Here is an 18,166-nt window from a genome sequence, read left to right on the forward strand (position 1 = left end):
AAAACAAAAAATGGGAAAAAAGTTTGGTCATCAAATTCATTTATAGTTTTCGTGATTGTAAACATTTTTATGGCTGTCAGTTTTCAAATATTGTCAATTTTCATGAATTTATGATGTACGCGTGTGCGTATTTGCGAGTATTATATGACTTTAGCGGAAATATTAATTTTATGGTTTCATTTATATGTATTAGGGTATAACGAATGTGCATGTACTATCTTTTGCGTTTAATGTTTAAATTAAAATTTAGTAGGCAGTCTCCTTTAGGATGACAAACCGTCCATAAGGATAAGAAGGTATAGGATGTTACAATTGTGTACGATTCAAGGTTCTACTACTTTTAAACCAAAATATTTCAAAAGACTCGTAAATGTTACATGTTTAAGATAAAAGAAAAACTTGCCGTTCTATAAAGTCATAGAACTTAATCGTTAATGGTTTTGGTTTCAAATAAGTAGTTTAATTCAGTTTCTGTTTTAATGGCTCGATAGAATCGACTTTATTGCAGACCCCAACGAAACCTCCCAAGTCATAGTTTCCAATAAAGGCCCTATGGGCTTTTTATTATAAATTATGAAGTCTGTCGCACATCTTCAGTGGTAAATGACAGTCGAACGTGCCATGTCCGTTCGGATTCAGATTCAGTTAATGGAAGCTGCACATGGCCAAGGTCCTTGAAATATGCAAAAGGCAATCGCGCGCCATCGCTAACTGACATTCGACAGGACACCGACAATCATGGGAGGTGGATGGTGATGGGAATGGTGATGGGGATGGGTAGCTGGGGACCCAGGACTCGCACTGCGCTTATAAAAAGAAAAGCGCCATCCTGACAGGGTCCATGACATTTTCAATTACCACAAGTGGCTACAATCGCACCCAGTAACTTACCGTTGAGACTCAGGCTATCGTACTGCTCGGTCTGCAGGGGCTCCCGGTAGATAATCGGATCGCTACCGCTGAAATCCGCCACGGTCCCGGAATACAGTTCGTTGTCTGTAAAAAATAAAAATAAACAAGTTTAATGGTTTAGTACATATTAAAGCCATAAGTCTTACTAAATAATAGCTAAATATTTAAAGGACTTATGCTAAAACACACTTTGAGCTGGCTATTTTCAACAATGAAAGAGCACACATAAATGACAATTACGTGTAATTCTATTATATTCCATTTTCTTCACAAATTTTCACAAGTGCCTTAAATATGCATTAAAGAAAATACATCTGGAGTAATATAAAGTATTTATCAATTGCTTTTCTTTGGGCTAAAGTCAGTACACATACGTCCTGTTGGCGGACTAAATGTTAGCGACAAATTCCATTAAGCTAAACGACAACATTGAGGGGAAAAAGTTTGACATGTCTTCTTAGATGGCATTGAATTCGCCTTCGGCCACGTTGAGAAGAATAATGAGATTTTCTTGTTTTTATTTTGTTGTTTTTGATTTCTGTTTGTGCAGCGAATTGGCTCGCGCTTGTCAGAGGCTTTGGCTTTGGCTTTGTCCTCGCCGAGCTTCGGAGGCAATACAATAAAGACAGCTAGTGAAATAAATATGGAAAAACAGAATCAAACCCGAACAATAGAATCGGAAATTCCGTGCACCCCGCTTATTGTCTGGCCGGAAATGGCTTTGCTGTCGGCATCAAAATCTCAGCACCTCAATCCACACAACTCGACAAGACTCAAGGCAATGCAATCAAAATGTACTCGATGCGGCAGTATAGATCCCCAGATATTTTAGAGAAGAATTCAATTATAATTAAAAAAACTTATAATTAAAAAACTTTTCCCAAATCATTATCTTAATTATATTAAATCTTGTTATCCTCTTAAGTCATTTATAAATTAAACAAGAAAGGAAAGCTAACTTCGGGCGGAGCCGAAGTTGAAATACCCTTGCAGAATATTCTGTAAATTATATTCTTCAAAATTATTCATATGATGCATTCTTAATACTCATAAAAAATCCCAACTTCCTAACTTTAAAAACAACAAAGTTATGGCATTTCCAATCGTTCAGTTATATGGCCGCTATAGGATATAGTCGGCCGATCCCTATGAAATTTGGTGGGTCGGATCGATTGGCCAAAAATAAAACCCATAGAAAATCCCAACTTCCTAACCTTACAAACACCCAAGTTATGGCATTTCCGATCAATCAGTTATATGGCAGCTATAGAATATAGTCGGCCGATCCTTATGAAATTTGGTAGGTCGGATTGATTGGCCAAATATAAAACCCATAGGAAATCCCAGCTTCCTAACTTTACAAACACAAAAGTTATGGCATTTCCGATCAATCAGTTATATGGCAGCTATAGGATATAGTCGTCCGATCCTTATGAAATTTGGTAGGTCGGATTAATTGGCCAAAAATAAAACATATAGAAAATCCCAACTTCCTAACTTTAAAAACACCAACGTTATGGCTTTTCCGATCGTTCAGTTATATGGCAGCTATATGATATAGTCGCCCGATCCGGCTCGTTCCGACTTATATACTACCTGCAATAGAAAGACAACTTTTGGGAAAGTTTCAAGCAGATAGCTTTAAAACTGAGAGACTAGTTTGCGTAGAAACGGACGGACGGACAGACGGACAGACGGACAGACGGACAGACGGACATGGCTACATCAACTCAGGAGGTGATCCTGATCAAGAATATATATACTTTATAGGGTCGGAAATGTCTCCTTCACTGCGTTGCAAACTTTTGACTGAAATTATAATACCCTCTGCAAGGGTATAAAAACAATTAGGTGAAACAATTATATGATAACGTCAAATAATTTTATATTTTATCAAATAATTAAATGTATTTATAATTAATAATGAGACATTATCCTTTCTTCATCTCCTTTAAAAAGTTACTTTTGAATTTATAAACGGTTTAACCTTGTTTGCAATTCCAAAAATAAATATTTGACTAAAGAAAAACTTCCAACTCTTTTGAGATTTATTAACTACAAAAGGGATTTGTTGTTTTGCTATATTTTAGTTGGTTAGTTGAAATAACCGATTTTTATATTGTGGCGAGAAATCGTTGCATTCCTGTATTCCGAAAATTACATGTTTATTAGTTTTGGAGGGCGGCTAAATGAGCGATGAGGCTCAATTTGAATAGAATTTCATGATAATGGCCGTGCAAAGTTGAGCGCATTTTGTGATTTTCGGTCGGGTTTTTTAGGTCGGCCTACGACGGAATGGATGGCCCCAGTAATCTATCAAATTTACACCCCGGCACGTGGGCGTGGCAGGTACACTGAAAAGCGGAATGGAAAATGGGAATTACGTGACAGGAACGTGAGCGTCAAAATAAGCACAGGAGTCGAACGAGCGACTAGCGAGAGCTACATTAATTCAACAAAAAGCCACATTAAAAGCGTCGTCTGCAACAAATTAATTTTTCCCACCACCCCCGCTGAATACCTCTCCCATTAGCCAGGAAAGCCCAGGAAACCCTATGATACTTCAGCGGGCGAGTGCTTAAATTAAGAGGCTGTAAAAGTCACGCGGTGAGTGAAAAGTGAAACTGGGGGACGTACCAAAAATCATCCACAACAGAGGTACTGAAGAGGGTTGCTAAAACAGCAGGCGTGGGGCAGGTGGGGCTAACTGGCAATAAAAACAATTTCCCAAGTGGAGTTAATGGGGAAGGAATCTTAAATCAAAATCATAAAATCTATTGCTGAGTATATCAAAAATTGCAAACGTTAAGGAATTTGAAACGAACGCAAAAAAAAAGAGTTTTACAGAAAGCCATTAAATTTTTTTTTGATTTTGATTATAACTCTTTTTATATAAATAAAAACTTTTTTAATTTTGTTAGAAAATAATTAAAATATTTATTAGTTTCCAGAATCCATTTAATATGATTCTTTGTCTGAAATCAAAATTTAGACGAAAGCTATTTAAATTTTTTAACGTTTTTCTGTAATGACAAAAATCACAACTTTTTGACCAATTAAAGTCAATAAAAAGTTTAACTGCTTTTAGTAGTTTTGTTTAGTGATTATTGTTTGTTTACGATGCTACTTTTAAAATTGTATAATAATTTATTACATTTCTGTTTTTATGTGAAATTTTTCATCAATTTATAGTATCCCAATTAAAGCGAAAGATTTAAACTCCTGTTTGTTACGCTTGCCTTCCTATGAAAACAATGAAGCTTTTGCTTAAATGCGCGTAATTAACAATGAGAATGCAATTAGCATGGCGACCGAAGGTTGTCATTGTTGTAGTTTTATTTAGGAGTATGTTTTTGTCGGACCGAAGCTGCTTTCTTTGGCCTTCGCTAACAAGGTGCACAATAGGAATAGAACCTGCCCCCAGCCGTCGACGTCGTCGTCGTCGTCGACCCATCGACCCGTCGACCTGTCGCAACATCGACAGGACACGAAAAGTTGCAGCTGCCACCTTTGGCCTTCGCTGTCCTCGCTGCATCTAATTGGTTTTTGTTTGTGTGTGTTCTACCCGTCTCTCTCCTTTCCGCTCTGTCCTTCTCTTTCTCGTCATTGTTTCGTGCAGCGACGTTTGCTTTTATTGTTTGCTCATTATAACGCCAGTTACCTGACGATCCACGTCCAACCGAGCAGGACTCGGACTCAAAATCCGACTCAGACGAAGGCTTTGGGAACTTTTCCGCATTGCAGCAATTGCCCGGGCTTAACTCATTTTAAATGACAATCTAGCGTGCAGAAATTATGCACATCGCTCTGTCCTCGTCCGTCTCTTTCGCCCGATGGGCCTCTCTAGGCGCTTCTCAAAAAGTCTTCGTGGGCTTGCACAATTTCAAAACGATTTCGCTGTTTCTGACTGTGGCATAAAGTTCGATAAACTCTTTAAGTGACTTAATCGATTCTCTGGGCCAGTCGAGGGAAGCGGAAAATGCTCTTTAGAGCGTCGGGAACAAGGCGTAATGAAAGTTCATCGCGTTGACTGCGGCAATTTGCATATTTTTGCATGTTTTATTATGCGGCTGGCATACACACACACGAGCACACGCTAATACATAAATTACACTCATTTTCAATGACAGGACGGACAGGGATAGAGGCTACAAATAACGAGGGCACCGGCGGGAATCGAGCTGGGACAGGCAAAGCTTTATTACCGGAACGCTGTGTTTTAAATATTTGATATCTAACACATACACTCACGTCCAAACACACTCATAATTGCCTTTTTTTCAGGGTCTGGGCATAAACATTGTTTTTTGGCCCCTGCCTAATACCTTGAATTACGTTCATTCATGCCTGCATATGCCGAGTATAAGGACCTTAGTTAAATAGCCCACTTAGGAGTAATTACCATCAACCGTCTGCATTTACATTGTGCATATCAATGTATTTCTGCATAGTCACTTAGAGTACAATCGTCAGCTGTGCTTAATTTGATAGAAATGACCGGAAATCTGTTGTGGAGAGAGATAACGTTCGTGTACTTCGCTATATAATTTAGACGAAATTGAAGTGTGTATTTGATAACTGCATATTCGTATAATAACCGTTTTTTATTTTTTGTAATCAAACGGAAACACGAGTAAACCATAAAAATGAATGTCACTTAGGATATAACCTTTTGATACATCTTTTGAAGTGCTTTTATCCAATTAGTCTTTAGGCTTATAATCTCGTATGCGTAAACAAATAGTTGCGATTGGCATCTGCAAAATTTGAATATACTTTATGCCGCATCAATTAGGTTAATTACACTATACGCCTGACCTACTTTCAAAAGCAAGATTTCCACATCTTAAACTCGGATAGCAGCCACCCAATCCCTAAGTCAAGGCTTTAATTACACTTGCTGGCTGAGGTCCCAGTGAACACATTTTCTTAGCCATTTTTGTGTGTTATCAATTTTTGGCTGTAATTACACTTCACTTGTACTCTCAGAGAAATGCAAACGTTGGAAAATAAAGAGGAAGGGGGGCTATGGTAGAAAAGTTTTGGCAACATGTGCGCCCCTCTGCAGCAGTTTCGCATTTTGCTCCAATTTCATTACTCTTTTTGACTTTATGTTACTTTTTGGCCATCTTTGTTCTGCTGATGGTTTCCATTCCTATTGTTTTTGGGGATTTTGAGAATTTGGCAATTAGCTTAATTCGCTTTTTATTGGCGCACCACAATTATCAGCTTTTGGTCCCTCTCAAGCCAGATTTGCATTTCCGAATGCATCTGCTGGCGAATCTGGCACTGCGCTTATAAACGATCGAATTAAAAGTTAATGACTTTCCTGTCTTTTTCCCAAATGGTTATCCGAGTAACGGTCTGGGGCTAATGTTTCTAAACTTAAGCTTGGCTTGGCCTTCTTTTCAGTGATTTTCGAGAACATTTGAGTGTGTTTCTGTGGCAAAATCGCTGGCAGCAATTTGGCATCATATTTAAATGGAAACTTGGGGGAAATCATCATTTAACATTTATTTTGTATTTTCCTGATTCGAATACAAGGTACGCTTATCTTAAATTTTAATTAAAATATGGTCATTATGACAAATAACATAGTTAGATGATAAGCATTTATTTGGTTTTAGCTGCTTACTTGCAGAAATTGGAAATTAATCTCAAACAAAGATAGCATGAATAAATGCAATTGATTAGTTTTAAGCAGAACTCATACACTTCAAATTCGATGTGATTCTGTTACCAGATGACCTCAAGTTATAATAATTTCTTGAAAATTCAAACATCGAATAAAACAGATGAAAATAGAGGGATCCGAATGAGTTGCTGTCTAATTGGCAATTAAGAAGTAAAATCACCAGGGAAATAAGCATTTGCCCCCTCACGTATATTCCATCGAAGGAAAATGGAAATGGATATGGAAAAAAATAATAGCAGAGGAAAAAAGAATGTTGGAGGAACGACGTTTCCATTTTAACTGAATTCAATATTAATCCTTTTAAGAGTAGGTCGAAGTGTTTAATGCAAGGCTTTCTTCTCAGTCTTCTTATTTACCTAAATGTGCTTAAATTTAAAATTAAATGTACATTATTTAAAAGGAAATATATTAAGAACAACAGAAAAAAACCTTATAACTTTATTATTATTATTATTTAACGGATATGGATTTAAATGGAAAAAATTTGACAACGAAGAAATAATGATCTGTGCCTTCCCCTATTTCAAGGATACGCTGATTTTGAATCAAGAAAAGATGGGCTGTCCTGCTGCCCCCATTTCCAACAGCTAATTGTTTCTTGTAATGTTTTTTTTGTCTTAGGCAAAAAGAAGGAAAGAAAAACTAAGAAGTGCCCGCGCATTGTCCGCTAAAAAGGGTCACAAGCTGTGCTTGTTTGGGGTCTTTATTTTGTTTTTTGCAACGTTTTTTCTATGTTTTTTGCGCCATTTGGTTTATTGTTTGGTCTTTGTTTTCGGGTACATATTTTACTGCAGACGCTTTTGGCTCGCTTTTTTCCACGAGCTCTTCGAGTGCCCTTTTAGGTGTGTGTGTGTGTGCACTGGTGTCCTTTTATCCTTTGCAGTTGTTAGACGCTCATTTAAACTTTTGGCTCTTAGCAGATTTCCTTGTTTTAATGAAACTGACAGTTGTTGCTGTCGCTGGTCCTGTTTTTGTTTAGTCGTTGTTCTCATTTTGCATTGCACCCGCACTTCGACCGGGGCCATCCTTTCAGTCGGCTTTGGTTTCCAGATAACGCGCCATTTGTTTTCTTCTGGTCATTCGCCTAAGCCAATTTAAGTTGGCTAAAATAAATTAGCTCTCCTTTACTTTTTAACGAGCTCAGGCACGGTTCAAACGACCCAAAACATTAGCAACAATGACCGAAAGAAGCAAATGATGCGAAAAAATGACCCTTAATTATTAAATAAATAAATTAGAACATTTTCAGAGATTACTGAGTCCAAAATGTAAGGACTGAGAGCATATTCCTCGATAGTATAGTGGTTAGTATCCCCGCCTGTCACGCGGGAGACCGGGGTTCAATTCCCCGTCGGGGAGGTGGAATTTTTTATTTTTTTCCCAAAATGACATTATAAATTTAATGATTAATTCCATTTTGTATAATATTTAAATTATAACTCTAGTCCTGAGGGAGAAAATAAATACAATAACTATATTAATAGGAGATTCATTTTAATGATATAATATTTAAATTATAACCTTATAAGAAATGCATTTCCATAAATATGGTATGGTTATTTCTTGCAATTATGTCGTTATAATAATATATTTTTAACTCATAATTCTTGATATAGTTTTATCAAAACAGAAAAACAAAAAAAAAACGCATCGTTCTCCCCGACGGGGAATTGAACCCCGGTCTCCCGCGTGACAGGCGGGGATACTAACCACTATACTATCGAGGACCTTGAAAATATTGAATTACCTTTGGCTCAATTGCCAACAGGTGATATTTTGTAAATATTATCAGTCAAATATAACAAATGTTTTATTTCCTAACGTCCCAAAATCGGGTTTTCATCAGTACTGGTGAAAAATCTTTCTGATCTTTTTTTGACAGAAATCAATTTATATTCTTCGCAACTCTAGAAGTACATGTAAACTTATTAATTTGCAATAACTAACAATATTTCTATAGTCAATTTCATACAAAATGTATATAAATAAAAATCAAGTTGAAATAAACAAAGAGCGGAAATTGTTTGTATCAATCAATATTGTTTATCTCTTATATAGTAATTCAAATGCCTCTGAGCGACGTACCCCTCGGTGTGGTTAAAAGGCGAAAATAAATTATACAGGATTGAAATTTTAATCGAAATGTAGAAGGGTCGACACGACTTTAAAGCGGTGTAAAGGATGAACATGCCAACGCGGTGTGAAATTGAAGCGGTTGGTGCGATATGCAAATGCAGCTTGGACCGGTTTGGCAACGGTGTTCCCGGTTCACAGTCTACGCGATGTCCTGCCGAGTCCTTGACATTTTTCGGTGGCGCCAATGTCCGACCCGCAAGCACCCCCCTGGTCCCAACATTCGTCAGCATTTTAATCGCGTTTGTGCATTTGCTTGGAAAAGTCTAAAATTGAACGCAAGTGATGGCAATTTGTACGCTTCGCTGTGCCTGAGAATTTACGGACGTGCAGAGGGAAAACACGAAGGACACTGGAGGGGTTGAATGGGGAGTGTGCCGAAATTAATATGCGTCGGATTTTGGGGAGCGGGAAAAACTTTGCCGGCTGGGGATTTGGCCGCTGTTGGCCATTTTCGTTTTTTTTTTTTTCACTCCGCCCATTATAGCTTGTTGGCCGGCAGCAGCGTTGGCTCGTGATTAATGTGGCAAATGCGCAGTTATAAATTATTTATTACTATTCTTCGCATTGTTTCCTGAGGCGTGTGCGAATTGGTAAGACATTTAAGCCACATTTTCAAGTGCCACAAAAGGTCAAAGGCGCTGCTTTGGGAAAAAGGGGATGAAATCTGCGTGATGCCAGTTTAATATTCAGAGCACCGAATTGCCGCAAAGCGGGGCCAGTTAACACAGAGTTATTTTGTAAAATATTGACAAAATAACTTTTAAAAGCCTAAAGGGGTCAATAGCGGAAATGTCACTCAATTCAAAGATTTTAACGTGAAATATTATTATAGTATTTTAGATTAAAGTTGATATGGACTTAATAAAAGAACTTTAAATTTAATGCTCCAAAAGAAATTCTAAAAGATCAGTTATTAGTTTATGTGACTTTATTTCCGTTAAGAAATAAGGATAATAAAAAGTTGTGCTTGTAAATGGAGCCCTTGTTGACCCAGACTTTTAGAAATTCTGAACTGCCGCCCATTACGGACAACTGTGCCACTTCCAATTCCTGCTCAAACCCTAATTCCCAATGAAAACATTTAACAAATTAAACGACAAAGCCAGCTAATACGTGTTTCCTCTTTCCATTTTCTCCAGATCCACCGAATAGGAACTTTTTTTGCTTTTTATTTCTTCTTGTGTCCTTCTGCTTTTGGTGTGTTTAATTTTTTATTGGGAAAGTTTTGTACTCTGGCCGATCTCAATGGGTGACACTGTCAGCGATTGAAATTTATTTCGCATGCACTTTTTAAATCGAACAAAAATAGATTCCTTCCGCCATATTGAAACACCAGGAAAGCGAACAGGATAAAGCGGTTGGGCTGGGGGGCTAGATGTCGTATATTGGTGGAAAAAGCAATTGAAAACTTCATCATGGTTACAACAATATTTTTACAACGAAATTGGCACAAAAATGTGTCCACGAACTTTTTGCGCAAAGCGTTAGAAAACCGGGGCCAAAAGAGGGGCTAAAATGTTCAGGGGTGGTGGGGGGCGGCGAAAACTTTGTGCCAGTTACCGACCACGCCCACGTCAACCCATGACATCAACGCCCTGTCACGAATAAAAACTGAATTGATAACATATTTCAGCTTGTTCTGGTTTTTCGGCGACTTTTTTCGCCCATTTTTTTATACGTTTTTTTTTTTTATTTTTTTGAGTCGGAACTTTTCTAGACTTGCGCAGCCATTGTTGTTGTTATTTAGTGCACCACCATGATGGGTTCTTTTTATGGGCTGCCTCTGTCCCGGGCAATTTGTAATCTAAACAACATGGCCCGGCTAACCGTTCCCCAAATCCACGCCACATATCCTTAAATCCTGGCAAGGCAAGCGCTGGAAAACTGACAGCCAGCAAATGACTAAAGACGCAGCGCGGTGGGTTAGGGGTTATATGTAAAAATGTCGATTTAATATTAGCACCATGAAGGGAAATCAAAGTGGAATAAGAACAAAGTAGCGGGTTCAGAGAAAACTCTAGGGAAAAATTGAAAACGAAGGGGTATCAGGGTTTGTTAATACATTGTGATGGGATAATGATAAAGGAATAAAAAAAAGGAAAGTGGAAAACCTTTAAACAAAACATGAACTTTAATGACATTTTAACTATGTTATCGTACAAAATATATAACAATCTAAAGCAATTTTATACAAAATTTAAAACAAATCCAATAAGAAATTATTTTGCAGAATCGATCATTCATTTAATTAAAAAAGAATTAATTTATGTGCATTGTACAGTATTTTTTGCTTTACCATAGTGCCCAGAAGCGAACTGAATGACACCGCTCTGCACTCAATTTATATAAAAATCCGATATACCCGGCGGCAACACGGAAAGTAATGGGAGCATAAATGGCTGCAAGCAATAAAGAAAATGGCGGCTGACAACAGCTTCAGGTTTGGCTGCTTCTTTTTTGGCCAGGATGTGGCAGCTTGTTGATGATAAACTCTTATGACCCACATTGGCGGGGTGTAGCAAGGGGGTCGCGGGGGTCAGGGGCGTCGAAAAGTGGGCGAGTTGCCAACGTGTGTGTGTGTGTGTGAGTGTGTGAAAGGAATACTAAGGTAGACCCACACATATGGCCACACACAAGGTTGGCAGCTGCATCCGGCGGAAGTTTGTGGCAACACTCGGTGCCCTCTCATGCCAATGGACCAACAACACAAGCCAGCACACACTTTCAAGTTAGTTATAAACGTTTATCGATATTATCTATTCCCGGCCCACTCTCTCGCGCTCTTGCCAAAGTTTTCGCTGGCTGCAGACAATAAAATGCAAACAAATCACTGCGCGAAAACTTCACAACATGGCGGCAAAGAATGTCGATTTATGGGTGCCAAGTGGAAATATTATCAAAACTATGACTTTGCAGGCGAGGGGCGTGGGTGTTGGGTTGAGTTCGGTTCGGTTGGGTTGGGGACTCAAAATATTGCCCCCTGGGCTGCAGACCCCAAATTCGCTTGTTTATTGGCTGAGTAACTGGGTTTTGCGAGTGGCGAAAATAAAAATGCATTCTATATGCACCGAGCATTGATTGTCAGTGGGGGAGCTTCAACGAATGAAACTTTTCCGAAAAATGCACAAGAGTTGAACTAAGAAGCATTGCATTTAAATAGCATAAATATTCAAAAAACTATACCCTGAGTTAATTTTTTAAATTCAATACATTATATGCTAATTTTCATCAATTGTTTGATTTTCTATTTTAAGATCCGACCTAGTTAAAACACCTGCTAGGGCCATAAATTCCAATCAAATATTGATCATGAAGGAAATGTCGAATTTTTGTATCAGCTATGTGGGGGCAGAAAAATATTTTGCACATCGTTTGCAGTTAGCATACAATAATACTTAAAATGTATCATGCGACCCCGTTTACAAAGTCAAACGTGAAAAAAGAGGTAACACAGGCATTGCATGATGAATGACAATTTTTACCCGATTTATATGACAAAGGCGCAAATGCGATGAGTCTACTCACAGTCACATTTCTTGCATTTTTCTGTCTTATTGCGAATGGCGATAACAGGCAGAACAAAATGGACAATTCGCATACAAAATGGCCGTGCACAATAAATTATTCGGACGGCATAGCAGAGCAGAAAAAAAACGAAGAAGGCACAAATAAAAAGCAAATAAGTACATAAGTGGGTGTACAAAGAATAGAAGTAAAATTGTTGACACAGGCAACGGGTCGTATGAGTGTTTTTGTGTAATTCTCTTCCCGATTTCAAAAAGATATAATTTAAGAGTTTTGGTTGCAATACTCAGAGTGTTCAGATGTACATTAAATTATTCTGATTCTTGTGCAGAGACAATTTTCAAAAACAAGCGGTTTATGTCTTCTCGATATTACACTAGTGAAAAACATATCACTCATACGTAGTGTTGTCCGAATGGAATATTCTCAAAATGTTGCATATGGCTTATTTTATGTTCTCCACTTTTTCGAAATGCTACAACTATTGGTAAGGATTTAAATCTTGTTGTCTAATCAATCATTTGTTATTATTTTTTGAGATTTACAACCTTTTTTAGTCAAATAAATTATATTAATAGTAAGCCCACTGTATTTGGGTAATTGCACACTTACCAGCCAGCACAGAGGTGGAGTTGTGGCGGGGGTCGTATGGGCACACCGCCTGTCCGTTTTTCGTGGCCTCCAGCGTGTAGTTGCTGTCGCTGATGATGTACGTGTTGCACATTGGCCGGAACGAGTTGGTGCCGCAAACGAAGAGGCGACCCGGCGATGGCACCACCATGATGCGAATGTAGTTCTGACAGGCCTCCTGAAATCGTTCAGAATTTATAATTATAGTACACCGAATATGATCATTCTCTTACTTCATCTACAAAAGTTATACAGCAGATAATTAAAATTTATATAACTATGTTATTTTTGAGAATAAGTTTCCGAGTGATTGGAAAGGTAATAAGGACATTTATTTTAACAGGTCGGGAAAAACACAAAAAAAATAAATTAAACCTTATTATTTTTAGATTTTTAAACCGAAGTAAATAACATATTATGGAGTAAAACAATAATAATGATAGACAGATAACGGATCAGATTTTAAAAATATATTTTTTTCGTATCTTAAATATTCTATTTAGTTGTTCAGTAAATTATTAAAATTGCTTTACTGGCCCTTAAAAGGTTGAACGAGACAGGTATTTCCTATGAACCCTTATGGAAGAGATGAAAATGGGAGCCCCGCCCTCTCTCTTCCCAACTGTTTTGCATAAATGTTTCGCAAATTGTAATATTTAATACGCAACAAAAGTACTTCAAAAACAAACAACGAATGTTCCCGGGACGGTGCACCTGCAACTCAATAAATATTAAAAGGCAAATGCGCAACTTGTTCCCATTTAGAAGAGTCAGAGCGAATACATAAACGGCAGCGGCAACTTTTCCTATAGTGGCGGAAAATTGTTGGCTGACATTTCCGGCGCCACTACCACCACCATCACACCACCACCCCAGTATGTCACCATTACAGCCGGAAGTGTTTGCACTCTGACATGACAAATCATTTGAAATACTCCCAGGCAGCAGTTTCCATTGTACACCTTTCATCTGTCTCTCGCAGTTCCTGTGTGGGTTTAAATGTTTAAACAATTTGTTTGTTCGCTACTAATTTTCACAGTTTTTAGACGCATTCATTACGAAAATAAACCGGACAATTGTGAGGTATTTAACTTTCCGCCTTTGATTTTAGTCATTCTTTTAATACAGTTGCCCATTTGGATGTGTTTTAACGCAATATACACAAATAAATATTATATTTGGCACATAGTTTTAAATTTCCGGTTCAGTTCAGCTTACAATAGCATAAGAAGATTTTGCTTACCCTTTTTGCTGTCTTGTAACCGCCCGGAATTCATTTTCATTTAATTAAGTTTATTGTTCAGAAATATTTAACATGTTCTGCCCTTGTTTTGTGTGGCCAAACTGTTCGAGCATAAATTTAAATAAATTAACAAAACAATTACATGAAGTCTAGGGGTTGGCTGTGAAGTTGTAGTTTTCCGTATTTCTCTTGTAATTAACACGCAAAGCAGACACAGACAAACATGGTTTAGAATGCAATTAACTGTGAAATTTATTAATTTGCTTTGAATTGTTGCGGCAGCCATGGGTTGAATGCCGCTGGTTAATGATGGTTCTTATTTTAGTTTTTCCCCATAATTGGTTTCTCATCCTTCTCTTACCAAATTTATGTTTAATTCATTCTGCCTAAAAATACTTTTATTTCGGTTTTTTACCACAAATTTATACAAGTTTGAAGTATGGAATTTTAAAGTCAAATAAATGCGAATATTGATGGTCAAAATTCAAATATGTATTGTGAATTGAAGAGTGAGAGAAATCGAGGAATGTAATTCGTGTTTTGCCCCCAGGCTGTCTAAAGTCTCTCAGTCAAACATTGCGTTCAAAAATTATAAATTGAAATGATTTTGAAGGCGTCGGCCTTGTGGGCTGGACTTCTCTGGTCGTGTCGTTTTTCAGCTTCATTAACGAAATTGTTGTCTACCTTAAGGCATTTTGGCAGCAGTCAAAAATATTCTTAAGCTTCATCTTTCGAAGTTTTTTTCCCCACGATGTTGAACAATGAAACTTTTCCGTGTCCAGAGGCTTGGGTTATGGACTTGGACTTGGCATGTTTAATGCTTATTGTGAAATATCTTAAGCATTTTTGTAATTATTTTATTCGACAAAATTTAAGGAGAACGTACTAGTACTTATGACCTAATAGGTATGCAATTTTCAAACCGATTTGCTTGTAAAACAAGTAGGTTAAACGAGCTGTGTGAACAGAGGGTTTGAGTCAGGTTGAATGAAAAGCTGGATCCGGACAGACAAAGACGACCGAAGTGTTGCACAGCCTTGCATAATTTTACCAGCATTTTCCAATCGAACAATAGGCGACTGCAATTGCACTTTCCATCTGAGAACCTAAGCTGGGAAAACTCTGCAAAAAGCCATTTGCAAACCAAATCAAATGTTTAATGAGGAATGAAGAGAAGGACAAATTGCCATGTACGTATGCTTTGAACAAACCGTTCTATGAGTGATTAAGCTCACAGTTCTATTTAATGAGAATACCCAAATAATTACACGCTTCCTTTTGTATGTTCCTATTAACAATTATATTATATTTGTCGGGTAAACATTATTGTTCTATTTCGTTGAAATTTAATATTATCTGACAAAGTCTGAAAATCTTTGCTTTCTGCTACCCGTGATATAAATATTTCTTGTTAATTTGTTTGGTTTACTTATGTTGAATCCACTCGGCCACTTAAAATAATATTGATCTTATATTGGGTAGTAAAACCTCGAAGCCAGCGTTTAAATATTTTATAAATGAACCTATATATACTGCTCATTTTTTACGCAGTTTTAATAAAATTTTCAGGAAAAAATCGATTAAGTAAACATTTTACAGCCACCTGAACTCAAACTGGCAAGAAACAATGGTAAAAAAGGGATATTAAGGGAATCCCATTGACGCAAGTGAATATTAATTTAATTTAAGCCAACTTTTTTTTTTTCCTTGGCCAATTTTAAGTAGCGTGAGTTAGCTATATATCCGAAAAATGCATTCCGCATTTATAAGATTGCAGATTTTTGCGCCGCTCGTCCTTTGGCTGATTATCAACTTGATTAGCCCGACGTTTTCGCATCCAAATTAGTGGCCGAAATGCCGGTTAATTAAAATTGTAAATTTTGAACTTTTCTTTTCATTTCTTCATTCCAGCAAAACAATTGCAATTTATTTTTAGAGGTAAAAACCTTTTGTGGGGAAATGGCAATGCCGCACGCCATGGCTAGAAGTCCGAAGAAACTTTGGTTCTTTCCTCTTTTTTGAAGCCATAAATAACGCGACCCACCCGAGCACAGACATATAAAGTGACCCCACTCAGGTGGAGCCGGCAAGCAAATTGAGTTCAACAAATTACACCTGCTAATGCTCTGGTTCGCCTTATTTTTGTTGCTCCTGCTGTGCAATTGCTGGCACGACCAGCCAACAAGTGTTGGCTAATTACGTGAGCAAAAAGCCAAACTTGAAGTGCACTTCAGCATGCACAAAAAAGGTGAAGAAGGTATTTTAAGAGCAGATGAGTCAGTTGGAATTTGTGTTTGCTCTGTTTGAGGAAGTATAAAAAAATATTTAAATACGCTTTGCTTGTACTATGAAGAAGATTATTACTTTCTAAAAACTAATATTTATATTTTATATTTTTAAACTTATGTACAGGATAGAAAAATCAGAAAAGATACAAATTGAAAATGTTTGTTTTATCTAAAAAATTGTCTTTACCAAAACTTGAATTAAATATTTAATTAATTTAAGACAACTACTTCCCCGTGTACGTCTTCTATGAGAGAGTGTGTAAGGCAGTATTTGGCCTAGTTGACCGGAAACGGAAGGCGAAACAAAAAGCCCACCAACAAAGACAATTTGAAAGCCAAAATATTTGCCATTTCCATTAGGCAAAGTTTGCTTTCAGGCTTTGATTTGCTTGCCTTCTCTGGACTCAATTTACCCCAGTCTCTCTGTTCAACTGGCATTTTCTTAATAGGTCAACGGCAGTGGCGAAGAGTTTTCAATAAATTTTCTTGATTTCTTAGCCACAAAGAAGAAAAACACAAGACCAAGGCGACAACAACAGAAAAAGTTGCATAAATCAATTTCTTCTTGTATGGCGTACTTCTTCTTCATAGTTTCTCCATGTTTTTAGCGCGAAAAAAAGTTAAGATAGATGGGGAGAAACAGAGAAACACTTTATTGCCTTGTTTTTGCATTTCTCTGGCGACGGAAGCAACAGCCAAAGTTGAAATCGAAATGGAAATAGGAATGGAAATGGAAATTGCAAGGCCATTAGGCCAAAGTTCTATACAGTTTATAAACAGCAACGCAAAAAGTTGAAAATAGAATACAAATTTGTATTTTGGTTACTAACTGACACGAAAATATTATTTCAGGTGTCGACTGATTAAGTGGGACATCTTACGAACACACTTTGTATTGATTGAAATTTTTAAGAACTAATCCCTCTAGTTTGCGTAAATTTAATAAATTCCGTAATTGTTGTTTTAGTTTCAGTTTTAGGAGTACTTGAAGTTTTGTAAGTTTCAGTTTTCATATAATCTATGTTATAATTAATAATATAATTATTGATCGATTGCAATTTTTCACTCACCTCATCTTTGCCCTTGACGACACACATTTTGGTATCGTCCTCCGGCGACGTCCAGACCAAACGCTGCTGCTCGACGAGATCGTGTATGCTTAAATTAAAAACCGTATTTCTGCAAAAGACAAACAAAGGAAACGGCATGAGAAAAAGTCCATCGTAAGTTGTGGTCTACAAAGAAGTGAAATTTGCCGCAGATAGAATTTGTACGATTCCCGTTCTATCATCCTTATCAGTTGAGTACGGGGCAGCTGGCGGTTGCGGAGAATTAATTAAAAAATTAATTAAAATTCATTTGGCCTTTTCGGGGCTGGCAATCAACACGCAGCCTGTGACCAGGACCACAAAAAGCCTCTGGTCTATGTTTTGTTTTCCTTTTAACCTTTTACCCTCCTGTCGGCTTGAATGCCATATTTGTGCAGAAATTCCAAAATTCTCGTTAATAAAATTGTACCCACCCACACGTGTGGTGCATGTTCGTGTGTCCGAGTGCGACCCACAAAATGAAGTGGTGCAAGGCTGGGCGTGTCACCGCCCGGAATTCGAGTTTGGGGGCGAAATTTCATAAAATCAACTCATTGATTATTGAAACCACAACTACGTGTGAGTGTGTGTGTGAGTTCGAGCGGGTGTATGTATGTGGTTAGTGCACCTTGGTGTGGGTGCACTTTGG

The 18,166-nt window shown here is 37.5% G+C and overlaps 1 protein-coding gene and 2 non-coding genes across 3 annotated transcripts in view; 1 reads left to right on the top strand and 2 right to left on the bottom strand.

Moving 5' to 3' along the window:
- The window catches only part of LOC108044966 (semaphorin-1A), a 139,520-nt gene that overhangs the window by 18,006 nt on the left and 103,348 nt on the right, over positions 1 to 18,166 (bottom strand). Inside the window, 3 exon segments of the mRNA XM_017124137.2 lie at positions 892 to 996; positions 12,881 to 13,076; positions 17,500 to 17,608. Of these exon segments, the coding sequence (XP_016979626.1) occupies positions 892 to 996; positions 12,881 to 13,076; positions 17,500 to 17,608 (410 nt within the window).
- On the top strand, positions 7,895 to 7,966 carry Trnad-guc. The gene has a single exon. It is a non-coding gene; the product is annotated as a tRNA-Asp (tRNA).
- Trnad-guc lies at positions 8,263 to 8,334 on the bottom strand. Its single transcript has one exon. It is a non-coding gene; the product is annotated as a tRNA-Asp (tRNA).

This window comes from Drosophila rhopaloa, unplaced genomic scaffold (genome assembly GCF_018152115.1).
Source record: "Drosophila rhopaloa isolate 14029-0021.01 unplaced genomic scaffold, ASM1815211v1 contig_2, whole genome shotgun sequence".
Classification (NCBI taxonomy): domain Eukaryota; kingdom Metazoa; phylum Arthropoda; class Insecta; order Diptera; family Drosophilidae; genus Drosophila; species Drosophila rhopaloa.